General features: G+C 43.0%; 1 protein-coding gene across 1 annotated transcript in view; it reads right to left on the bottom strand.

The window, feature by feature from the left end:
• The window catches only part of LOC147708717 (uncharacterized), a 251,977-nt gene that overhangs the window by 175,787 nt on the left and 63,067 nt on the right, over positions 1 to 13,123 (bottom strand). The window contains exon 9 of the mRNA XM_086925766.1: positions 10,763 to 10,852. Within this exon, the coding sequence (XP_086781892.1) occupies positions 10,763 to 10,852 (90 nt within the window). The remainder of the gene's footprint in view (positions 1 to 10,762; positions 10,853 to 13,123) is intronic.

Genomic DNA, 13,123 nt, shown 5'->3' with positions numbered 1-13,123 from the left:
AGAAGTAAGAAAATTAAACTTGTAAAAAACTTAGCTAAAAGGTTCACGACCCTACTTGACTGTGCACAGGTTGCTGTTGGTCCTTCTCTGTCCTCTGTGGGAACTCCTGTTTGGGTCACTCATCTAATATCTGATTTCGAAGCTCATATGGAACAGATTATTGGTTCACATTTTAAATCACTGACATCTAGGCTTGATAGATTAGTTTCCACCATCAACAATATAGATCTAGGGAGAACCCAGCCGATTAGTCCATCGGGGAATCCTAGAACTATTAAGCCCACTTCCACTTCCAACCCTAAAATTCTACCAGCCAGTAAAAATATACCAGCTGTACCGGCTTGGGTAACTGGCAATTCTACCCCTGACACTATTCTACCTCTGCCCAGGGTTGGAAAAGTAGACACTGGAAATACCACAGTGCCGAGGGGGGCCACTGAAGTCAGAGCAAACTTATTGGACCAACAAGCCCAAGCTAGCAGAAATACTTCAGAGGAGGGGTCTCCAGCTGTCCTGCCCTCCCTTGATCTCCCTCCTGAGTCTCTACCATATGTTGTGGTCCTTGCTGGGGTTCCTCCTTTAAGCCAGGGAAAAAGTGAGGATCATTTTGAATTAAAAAACAAATGTATACAATGGCTTAACTCCAACAGGCCTCTCTCCCCTAAAGTCTCTGGAGAAATATTGTGTGTTAGAAGAGTAGACTGGATTGGGACTGGACCTAAAACTATTGCGGGAAACTGTGTTGTGATTAACTTTAGGAACACACGCTCTGTAGAATACATCTGCAGCAGGTCGCCATCCTGGTCTAACACCCAAATTTTCCCCCTACACTTGTCATATTTCTACCCCACTCCCCAGCGGAGAACTGGACAGAATAGAGGTATGCGACAAGAGGGGGGCCAGAATATCTTACCACCCAGAATCCAACAGGGAATAACATCCTGGGAGGGCTGTCAGACGTATATTCCCTTACTTTCACTATTCCCTCAAAGAAATAGGTTTAGCATGTTGGAACAGGTCGACTGATGCCCTGCGAGGCAGAGTCCCTTACCCCAAATATGTAGCAGTCTGGGCATCCAAACAGCGATATTGGTGGGTAATGGTGGCAGTAGTGTCCCTAAGAACCTAACAACATATAACAACATCACAGAGGGTGGGATGGATTCGGGGGCAGGTACTACGCATGTGGGGGTCTGTCCTTTTTCCAAGGAAATGCTAAGAGGTGAGGCAAGGGAAAAGACACCAGAGCCCAAGATCTTATTGTGTAGTACTGGGCCTGACCAAAGTAAGGGTGAACCATCAATTAACACCAGGCCAGTTGATAGAGGTATATAAATATTGTCCTGGAATGTGGCTGGGATGAAAAAGAAACTGGCTTTACCTGAATGGGGCTCTTTTATGGCAATGCACGACATTTGCCTGATGCATGAAACATGAGCACTGGAGGAGAGTGTAAGGGCCGGCTTTGCCACTTTTGATATCCTGGCGACAACTAGGGGTAGGGGGAGACCCTCGGGTGGCCTGTCAATATGGATGGGCACGCATTTGGGTGTCCAGGCAGTTCAAATATCAACTAACTCGCTTGATGTCCAATGCATTCTTTTAACACCTCAAGATAGGCCCCAGGTGGCCATATTAAACATCTATTCAAGACCTCTTAAGAGTGGTCAAGAATCCGATACTATTGAAACATTAAAGCAGGTTATACATTCACTCGACCCTTTAGTCGCCCTAATAGTTGGAGGCGACTTCAACTGCCAGTTTGAGCCCCTCGGGATTTCCGATATGGGAGAGCTGGATGATGAGGACCGGTTCTGGCATGTTCCTGATCCGCAGATTCCTACTGTCAGTGCATGGACCCCATTGGTCCTTCAAATTAAGTCTTTCTCCCTCTCAACGTCTCTGTGGGCGTGTAATGGGAGATTGGAGCCCGACAGACCGGGATCAGTCACGTTTAACAGACTGGGGCAAACTTCTATCATCGACTATATAATGATGGAAGCCAGACATTGGGATAAATTGTTGGAATTTAGGGTCTACCCACGACAAGATAGTGGCCACAATGCCCTTGTCTTAACACTCAAACCTGGGAGTTTTGGGCTAACAAACCATGCTCCTGATTGTAACAACAGGGTTAAATGGCCCTTTCTCCAGGACTCCCCCATGAAACTCGCTGAAATATACCAGACAGCAATACCGCTGCTAACAGATATGGGGGATATAGGCATTGGTTAATCAAAAGGGAAGGATCACTTGTCCTGCTCAACCTTGAGTGTACAGGACTGGTAAGGGGTGTCCCAATAAAAAGACCCTCATGCACGTGATGGGTAAGGTGGGTTCAGAGCGGTATATCTTGATTCTCCGCTTTGCTATCACGTGTCTGCATAATCATAAGGTCTAGTTTCGGTATGCAGCCTCCACCCGGAGGTATTTTACCCAAGGTTGGTGCAGTAGTGAGCCAGAAATAAAAATAGAAATATTAAAAAGACCAAAAAGCTCAGAAAAGGTAAATTTATTCAGTCTGGTTCATGGTCTAGTACACTCTGTTACAGTGCAACTTGTTTACTTGGTAATGGGTAGTAGTTGCACTTAGAGTTAAGAAATTACAAAAATAGGGAGGGGGGTGACTGAACATAGGTCGACATGTTTCTGCCTTGATTGCCTGGTATTTAGGGCTTACGGGCATTCATCAGGACCAGTGATAAGTGAGGTGGGGGTTAAAAATTCAAGTGCTCAGAAAAGTGAAAAAAGGAAGAGGGTTATTGACCTGTTCCTATGTTTGGAGGTCTTATGGTACCTGTAACGAGTAAACACAAGTTTGCAACACTCATACAGGGAGGGGAATAGTGGAGGGACACACGTTAAGCAAAAGTTTGCTTCTCATATCCAACAATTGTAAACAACTATAAAATGACAATACTTTACAGGACCGGTTACTGTCTACGATAGTTTCAACTTACTCTACTACTTTCCTGTCTCATGCAGTAGGCTATAGCATGCTGGTGGAAAAACGAGCATGCATCTCTTGTGAGTATCACATCGTCTGGTGCTCGTAAAGGTTTGCGCTAAATGTGATCAACTCTGTCGTGTTTCCTATTAAATTGTGAAAAAAACACACTTAAAAATGCACAGAATCTTAGTGGGCATCGCGTATTTAATACGTGGAGCTAGGTGCAATAATGCGGATATACAGCGTAGTGCACAATGGACTGATTCGCATGCGTATGGGAAAAGGGGCATTGTGACTGTCGGCGTGTTGTGGCTTTACCTCGCGCAAATGTTATGCACACTCCAATCGGTGGTAAGGCTCTGAGGAGGGGCTATGAGGAAAGAAGAAAGGCAGAAGGATTCTGAAAATTAGACAGAACGCCATTCAATACTTGCGGTTTTGATGGGAGCGCATTCGCGATGTTTTGGCGTCTACCTATTGCGCCCGTCCCGCTGCTTTCGAGTTGATGCGCTGTGCTGCTCTTACCGAACCGGAAGCACTAGGCATTGCTTCCGGTTCGTATAAATGGGCGTTGGTTGTGTACTTAGCGGCTTCCTATTGGTCTAGAGCTTGTATCAACGTTACTATGGAGACCGAGTGTGTTGATCTCGGTGTTATAGTCCGGTTTACGGAGGGCATTGTATGCGTTGTTAAGCTCATTGGGTCACTGGTTCATTTCAAGGTAGAGGGAGGATTTGAGTAGTCCAAAAATATTCCTGCATTTTATATTTCGTTCCCTCGTGTTTTTGATGGAATATAATCTTCCTCATTGGGGCACAGATTTATATTGCATACTGGACAGTGAGGGGATCATCGTGGATGTATATTTTCATATAATGGTATGTCTGGGTTATTCACTGATTGATCACCTTCTCACTAAGGATAACCAAGGTATATTATCATTCAGTCCCTCGGTATCGGTCCTGAGTCTATGGACCCATCTTTGCTCTTTCTCAAATAGGGTTTTTTCCGCATTGTGATCCTTATTTGTCAAAGTTTCAAGGACCACCCATTGTAGGTCCAGAACAGTGTGTCCTTTCTCCAGATAATGTGAAGCCATTTTGGTCGTGTTTTTTCTGCATTTCACGCTGCTTCTATGTTCACAAATTCTTTGCTTCACTTTTCTGCATGTCATCCCAATGTAGTTAAGTTGACACGGACACGTGATCATATATACAACATGTGTCGTGTTGCAGTTAGTATGGTTGTTAAGTGTCCATCTGAAATTGGGTAAAAGCTGTATTTCTTTTACTGATCTTGTCAGGGCACAGACCGAGCACGAGCCACATGGATAGTGGCCTATAACTCTGGGGTTGCCCCATAAAGAGACATTGTCTCTAGGTGTTTTAGGGGGCGGTCGTGTGTGAACCAGCATATCTTTTAGGTTTCTACTCCTTTTGTTTGCAAATCTGGGTTTCTGCCAAGTTAGATTACCTGATGTCAATATTCGCCAATTTTTATTGACAATCTTTTTAATGGCATTTGTCATGGGGCTGTATGTGGTTACACATGTCAGCACTTCCTCTTGTGGGGCTTTTTGAGCATTATCCAGAAGTGCCTCTCTGTTCTGGTTTCGAGCCCGTTTCTTACAGTTAGATATGATCTTCTTTGGGTAATCTCGGGCTTCAAGCTTTTCACAAAGATCGTTGGCTTGAGACTTATACTCTGAGAGGTTGCTACAATTACGTCGTAACCTGAGGAACTGACTGTGAGGTAGATTCTCTCTTAGAGGTCATTGACAATTTGGATCTAGACTCCCAGGGTAGAGCTGTGGAAATTCACAAACAGCTGGCTGTCAGGCTTGTGGATGTGTTTAGTCCTGTGGGAAGGGAAAAATCCCGCCAGGACACATCCCTGGTATGACGCCGCCCGTAGGAAAGCAAAAAAAGATTTGCTTTCTGCAATAAATAATAAAGATAGAATTAACATTAAAAAATTCCGCCTGGACTATAAAAATGCCATTACCAAGGGAAAGAAGCAATGGGAGGAGAACAAATGGGAGGAGTTTAGATCTGCACTCTCACGAAAGGACTCCAAGTCATTTTGGACTATTGTGAGTTCTGGTGTGAGCGGGGGAGGAATGGCTACAACCCCCCCCCCCGAATATAGCACCAGCAGTGTGGGAAGCGCACTTCGGTGCGCTATATGCCAATTCGGGCGAAGAGACCATACTCCCTCCCAATCCCGATCCTCTCCAGGAGCATACACCGGTGGGGACGGAAGATTTGGTCTTAAAGGAAACTGTGGCATGTCCCCTGTTGGCTGTCCCGGGGCCCAGCCACGAGTATCGACTGGTGGGGTCCTTGGATGGTGATAGGAGGCAGGATTTCCGGCTTGTTGGGGACGTGTATCATCTAGAACGGCCTGAAGAAATTACTCTGAAGGAGTTTGAGTCTGCAATAGCAAGACTATTACCTAACAGGCCCCCGGCCTAGATAAAATCCCCGGGGATTTATTCCGATCCCAACCCAAAATATGGGCACCGTATCTGGTGGTTTTGTTTAATGCAATTCTTAGGGAGATTAACCCGCCAGATATTTGGCTTGGAGCCAAGATCGTCTCTATCTTTATGAAAGACTGCCCATTAACCCTAGAAAACTATAGGCCTATTAGTCTCATAGACACCGCACAGAAACTAATGGGCAGGATCATCCATATAGGATCCAGGGGTGGATGGAAGAAAATGAGATACTGACCACACTCCAGGCCGGGTTTAGGATGGGTATTTCAACTTTGGATCAAATATTTCGGCTGCAGGTCTTATTTTGGAAAACGGTGAGAGTGGAGGGTGGCAGCCTCTATCTCATCTTTGTTGACCTGCGGGCCGCTTTCGACCTAGTTTCAAGGGAAAAATTATGGAAAGTCTTAGCAGAACTGGGTCTCCCATCCTATCTATTGAACATCATAATTAGGCTTCACACTAGAAACTATGCCCAAGTTAGGTGTGGGAGGCACGGAGATCTCTCGGCACGTTTCCCTGTTTCGAAGGGTGTGCGTCAGGGGTGCGTCTTGGTGCCAACGTTATTTTGTCTTTACATCAATGGCCTTGTGGACCATTTAATTGGTGTAATTGAGAATGAGGCCCCTAGGCTGGCCATCGGGCGGTGCCCGCTCTGATGTTTGCAGATGACACCTTGTTTCTATCTAAAACATCATTGGGCATCCAGCGCACCCTGGACAGCTTTGCAGCATTCTGTGCTTCACGAGAATTGGAGATAAACTTGGACAAGACCAAGTTTATGATTTTCAATCCCCCAAAGCAAACCCGCCCGAACCCCATTCTCAATGGTTCTGCCTTAGAAAGAGTTAAGACTTTTGTCTATCTGGGCATTACCTTGACGGAAAATTTTGACTGGGGTTCCCAAATTTCCAAATCAGCACTTAGGTTATCCCAAGTAATGGGGGGCATTAGCAAAGTCCACAGATTTTTGGATTTCAAGCCGGCAGCCCCGGTCATTTAAATAAATCGACTCCAGGCTAGAATGGCCTCGACGTATGGTGCAGAACTTTGGGGCCATAAAAATACATGTAATCTCCTGAGGGTCGAGAGACGAGCAAATTGTCCACTCAAGACGAGCAAATTGTCCACCTCAAGACGAGCAAATTGTCCACTTTAACCACTCTATGGTAGGAGACTCTCTGTTTATCCGAACTAGGTCTAGTGGTAATAAACGAGGTGAAAAATCCTCCGGGACTACTGGATCCAACTTATTTGGGGAGTGGGTGTGAGTCAACTATAGATTACATCCTAGCCACCACTACATTGGTAAATAAGCTTAAGGAGTTTAGAGTGCTAGTAAACACTCTAAGTAACCACGCGGCTTTGGGCGTGAATCTATATGTAGAACAGGGGCAGCTCTCACCCCAGCTCATAATGAGCGCTCTCGCCCAGAACAACCTACATGTACCCAAAATGAATGGTTACGCTCTAGGGTGGGGAAAGATAGAACCAGCCGAGTTAACAGCCAAGGTGGTATGTGCTGAATATCCGGCCATATTGAAATGTTTAGACACTGACATAGGGGAAGAGGAGGTTCTTCAAAATTTTGGATTAATTCTGGAAAGTGTGAATAAAACACTAACTGTAAGGAAGAAAGAGAATAGGGACACAAAAAAGGGTGGTTCAATCATAAATGTTCATTGGCTCATAAAAATTTTAAAAGAGCACTATCTAACACACCGAGAAATCAGGAGGAAATAAGGACGCTAAGAAGGTCTTATAGATTAGCCCACAAGGAAAGAAAATTAGAACTAAAACAAGCCTTGTGGAACCAACTACATGAAAGTTCCTTGAACAAAAACAGCGAGACATTTTGGGAAGTAGTGAGAGCCCCGTTCCTAGTAGACAACAAAAACCAACCATCAGTAGAGGTGGCTATTGAGGGACCAACATGGGTAAATCATTTCTAAAAAATCTTTGGTAAAAACCCACATGCAGATCGCGTAGGGGAGAGCAATAGCGATAGCAATACCCAACAGTTAAAATCTCTTCCAATCCAACTAGTTTTTGCATTAACTGAGGTTATTGATGCAGTGAAGGCCAGTAAAAGTGGGAAAACCCCTGGCCCAGATGGGGTACCAGTGGACTTTTTTAAATACAATTTAGATTTGTGGGCCCCAATTTTAAAAAGGGTATTTGACTCTGCTATGAAGTGTGGGCTACCTAAATCCTGGACCAAATCTACTATGGTCCCCATCTTTAAGAAAGGTGAAAGACAGGATGTCTCCTGTTATCGTCCAATCTCGCTCCTGGATTCGCTGGGGAAAGTCCTGGGCAGAGTGGTTCTCCAGCGTCTACAGGAGTGGGCCGAAGATGGTGACGTTCTCTCCGATATCCAGTTTGACTTCCGAGAGGGTTTTGGGACAACGGAGCAAGCCCTGAATTTGGCATTAATGATGGGGAAATACGTCTCAGCTAAGCGGGGCTGGTTGTATATGGTCTATGTTGACCTGTCCGCAACTTTTGACTGTGTTTCCCATTCAAAACTATGGTCCGTTCTCACTGAGATGGGGATAGATCAGGCCCTCGCAACCTTTCTGAGAGAGCCCTATTCAAACGCTTCTGCTAGAGTACGTTTTGGAGTGAATGGCGAACTATCTGACTCGTTCGCGGTGGAGCGTGGTGTCAGGCAGGGCTGTGTCCTGGCTCCCTTTCTTTTCTCCCTCTATACAAATGGGCTTGAGGTTGAGATGTTGAGGGGGGGTCAGGACCTTCCCCGAGTAAGAAATCAGCCGGTTCCCGCTCTGTTATATGCAGACAACGCCGTGATACTCACACGCACTCCGTGTGAACTGCAGAAGGCACTAGATAGGTACGCAAGGTTTATGGGTGGCCTGGACCTGCGCATAAACATAAAAAAGACTTACGTTATTGTGGCAGGAATAAGGAAAAAAGGGGGAAAAGGCATCTTCCTTGACAGCGAAAGGATTGAAATGACTGCCCAATATCCATACCTTGGCATTATGATGGATGAAAAGATAAATTGGAAACCAGCCATAGAAGCTCGTAAGCACCAGTTGCTGCGAGCAATCGCTGCCCTTAAAAAAATCTCTCAAAAACTAGGAAAGAGGCCTCCAGTAGAACTGCTCCATATTTATAAAGCAAAGTGTCAATCCACCGCACTTTATGGGGCAGGACTGTGGGGACACAAAAACACTAATTCCCTACAGGTTGTAGAGAATACCTTTCTAAGATTCCTTTTGGTGGTCCCCAGACGTGTATCCACTTTTGCCTGCCATATGGAGCTAGGTATTCCGCATATAGAGGACTTGGCAAAAATACAACCGCTCCTGCTTTGGCGACGGATCTGGACCACAACAAAGAATACTTTTTCTAAACAGATAGTGACAGACTGTATGTCACTGGATTATGCTGGGAAAATTGAGTGGCTCATGTATGTAAAGAACTTCCTCACTGATCTAGGGTTTAGTAAATATTATTTTTCCCCGGAACTAATCGGTGAAATATCCAGAAAAGATCTAAAAAAAGGGCATTGAGCCATGTAGAAGAGTTACGAATTTGTACTGAGGCAAGAAAACCCTGGGTCCAACATTCTATGGCGGTTATGACTACCATAGAGATTGAGCCATATCTGACATATGTCCAGTCACAATTCGAGCGTTTTCTACTGACAAGATTCAGAATGAATATTTTCCATAGATTGGTGGCATTTCCTACAAAAAAATTGCTGGGAAGACTGTCTAACAGTGTGTTCATGCGATGACATATCAGAACAAACCCCCATGCACACCTTTCTGTTTTGCAAATTTTACTCTGCACATCGTAAACTCTGGCTGATTCCACTGTTAAGAAAAATGGGTCTTAGAAGATGTCCCCCCGCTATGCTGCGGTTGCAATTTGTAGAATCAGAAATGGCTTGCAAATATATAGCAACTTTTTTAAAATGTATCTTTAAGCATAGAGTAAATCTTTGATAAAATCCTGTTGTACATTTTAGGAAAACTGAGAGAATCTTTGATAAAATCCTGTTGTACATTTTAGGAAAACTGAGAGAAACTTAAAAATTGCTTGATATGTATAAACTCTTTTTTACAGTTTTTAATGTAATATTAATCTTAATGAGGGGAAAATGATCCCTTTTTATGATGTAAAAGTAATAACTTGAGGGTTGTATATGATAAGATATGTTTGTTGAAATTCTTTTGTGGTTTTTTATGTACCTTGAAAACCGAATAAAGATTTACTTACTTACTTACTCCTGAGGGTCGAGCAGGGCTTTATGAGGAGCCTTTTGGGCTTGTCACCAAGCACACCACTCATTCCTCTACGACTTGACCTGGGGCTGGAATCAATAGAAGAACTAGTAGCAGCACGGCCCATGCTCTACTGGAAGAGACATTGATCAGTGCCTGAACTGGCTCCATATAGAGGAATTTTTAGAGGTCTGGGCTCTTCTAAAAGGAAAGAACATTCCGTGGCTGCACCACATCAAGACTCTTAGCATCCGGATTGGTCTGTCTCAGCTCTGGGAGACCCCGGAGGTGTGTTGCCCGGGGATATCCAAATTGGAACGCAAAAGTCAGCTGAGGCAGCAGAACTCATTAGCCTTACAGAGATCAGGTTCCCTAGAAAGACTGTCAGCAGAGTTCCTCCTGGTGAAAACTGAATTGTGAGCGGAGGAATTCTTAGATGTAATCTATCCACCCCTTGCGAGGAAGCTTTACATCCAGTTAAGGCATGTCAGTCTACCACTCAGAGCATTCACCTGTAAATGGGCAAAATCAGAAAATATAGCCTGCCCGGCATGTAACTATAAGTGCGAAGATGTTTGCCATGTTATGTTTTTTTGCCCTGCGTATGAAACTATAAGGAAATGCTGACTGATTCCGTTATGTAGGAATCCAGGGTTCAGATATTGTATTCATGCATGTAGGGTCTTAACGTATGATACTCACTCCCCCATTGTTTTTGCTGCATCTCGTTTTCTATTTGGCATGTGGCATAGAAGGAAAAGTTTTGGATAAATTCTTGTGTTTAATTGTGTCCAATTATGAATTTTAAACTTTCAGGTCTTGATAACTATCTAGTTTAATCTATTTTTAATGTTGACCTGTCTTCTATTTATTGTTTTACTGACTTGTGCTCTTTTGTATGTATTTTACTTGCACTTTTATGGTCTTTGACCGAAATAAAGTTATCTAAAAAAAAAAAAAGATTCAATGTAAGAGAACTTAAAATAACATTCAAGGATGGCTACAGAAAGGCTCAGATACACAGCTCCTTTATATCCATTAAAACACCCTTACTCTTACCAATCTTCTCCCAGCAATATGGTGTGTGGGGTTGTATAACAGTGAGAAGCTTCTCTGTCTCATGGTGGTTCCAGAAGGCAATACAGGAAGCTGACAAGAAGATAAAAAGGATTTCAGACAAGATTTAGGCCAAGCCCAGCCTTCAGTAATGAGACCCACACTTCCTCTATACCCACAAATAAACACCCTTAACTTTGTTTGTCAGAATATAACAATTTTAATATTGCGCTACCATATTATTGTAGAAAAACTATTAACTAAAATATTGATAATTAAGTATATAAAAATTAATTTAGATGACTTATTATTATTCTAACACCTACACTCCTTAAAGATGTAGATATCACTACGGTACCTATACACGGAGTTATGTTCATATGGCACTTCTTTGTACAGGCCTGACCCTAGAAAGTGCTTGCATCTCTTCGGTATTTGGACAAAATATCGGAAACACAAATATTGTGGGACAGAATATCATGTCAAAAATATAGAGGACAAGAATATCATGTATGTCAGTTTCTAAAGGTAAGTAAAGTTTTGCTAGATATAACTCCTCATATATGTACCTTGACGATATATCTATAAATCTCCAAGGTACGTAGATCTGGAGTTAAGAATAGTAAATTTACATTTACCTAGTTGCACTTACCTACTCGATATTCTTGTCCTCGATATTTTTGACACAATAGTCTGTCCACACTCTATTTGTGTTTCTGATTTTGTCACTAATCAATCTCTTCAAATGTTCTTCCTGAAGTGACCTCTAATAGGAAGACTATCTTGTAAAATATGCATTGTAAATATTCCTCTATGTAAAGGATGGAGCAGTGGCTTTTGCTTCCTTGCTGAAAGAATATTTGAAGTTTATAAACTTTTGAAATACTCAACAAGACCCTCCAGGATTTTGCGTTTTGCAAAAAAGTTGCTAAATCTGCAGTTTTGTAAAAAGGCTGTTCTTTTTACAAAAGTGCCCACTACATTTGGGGAATGTGATCTGATGTATTTGTTTGAGTGAAGAGGCTGACAAAAGGTTGTGAAAACATAATTGAAAGGGTCGTGAAAACATAACTTACAGATATTTTCGACTCTCAATTCCCAACTTTTTGGAAATTAGGACATCTTGTGGACAGGGATGGTAATTGTTTTCAAAATTTCTCCATTATAAAGTTCAAAGGTGAACAGTAGGTCGTACTTTTTTAAAGAGAAAGGAATTAAAACGAAGGTAAAGTGAAATGAGCACGCGTCTCTGGAAGAGAGTTAATGTACTAGAAGTTAGGAAGTGGAGATTAAAGGCTCCAGGAGTGATTTGGGTGTCCTCAGGACAATTTACACTCCTCGTTTAGTGGCCATAGCGAGTGAGGTTTATTTGGTTGGCCACCACTGAGCTGACTGCTCAGCATCATTAGTGTTGTGAGATTTGCATGAACCTGTGTGGAGTAATTTCTCGAAGAGATCAGTTTTTTGTAGTGTTGACATAAGTGCACTCATACGTTCATTCATTCTCACCCACAGCCAGGGCCAAAACACAGGCCCCCACAGCCCATGCGGTGCAGGAGGCCCCAGGCCTTCTGCCTTCCTCCATTCAGCCAAAGAGCAATTATTATTGGTTGGATAAGGGAGACTCAGGGGCCCTTCATCACATTCTGCAGGGGGCCCTTCATTTTGCGTTATGCCACTGACAGGTTATAACAAGGTGCAGTTAGTTGAATCTTTCTCATAAGTTCGTTTCAAGGAACTCTATTCCTCCAACAGCATGGAACCAGTATGGGGAGTATCTTCGTCCCCAGTGTAGCGGGCCTCTATGTACATCATCTCGAAACTCAAAGAATCCTCAATCAAGCAAACCCCTTTCTTCAACATATCAAACTTTGGAAGAGCTATATTGATGACATTTTACTAATTTGGGAAGGCAACCAGACTACAGCCAATGCTTTCCTATTATATATAAACCGGTGTAAAAACATACACTTGTTGTAAATAGATATAACCAAACTTTGAATAATTAACATGGTTAATGTCCGTGTTTTGTCACGTATTTTCATGATACTGTTCGTTTTGGGTGCTCGGACCGAGCATCTATTTACAACAAGTGTATGTTTTTACACCGGTTTATATATTTTAACTATTGACATGTTTCATAAGGTGTTGTGTAAATGACGCATATTTAATACAATCTAGGGAAGAGCGGGGTATTCTGAGTTACCAAGGGAGGCACGTCAGTTCAAACAGGGGAACAGTCAGGCAACATGACGGAGTTTAATAGTCAGAAAATTGAGGATTATGGGAGTTGAAGTTCAAACATGATTGTTTACACAATTGAATAATGACGTGGGAGTGGTCATGTGGTTATAAAGGCCCCTA

This window comes from Lissotriton vulgaris, chromosome 6 (genome assembly GCF_964263255.1).
Source record: "Lissotriton vulgaris chromosome 6, aLisVul1.2, whole genome shotgun sequence".
Classification (NCBI taxonomy): domain Eukaryota; kingdom Metazoa; phylum Chordata; class Amphibia; order Caudata; family Salamandridae; genus Lissotriton; species Lissotriton vulgaris.
Note: the sequence above shows the minus strand (reverse complement) of the source record. Positions and strands in the feature narration are given on the sequence as shown.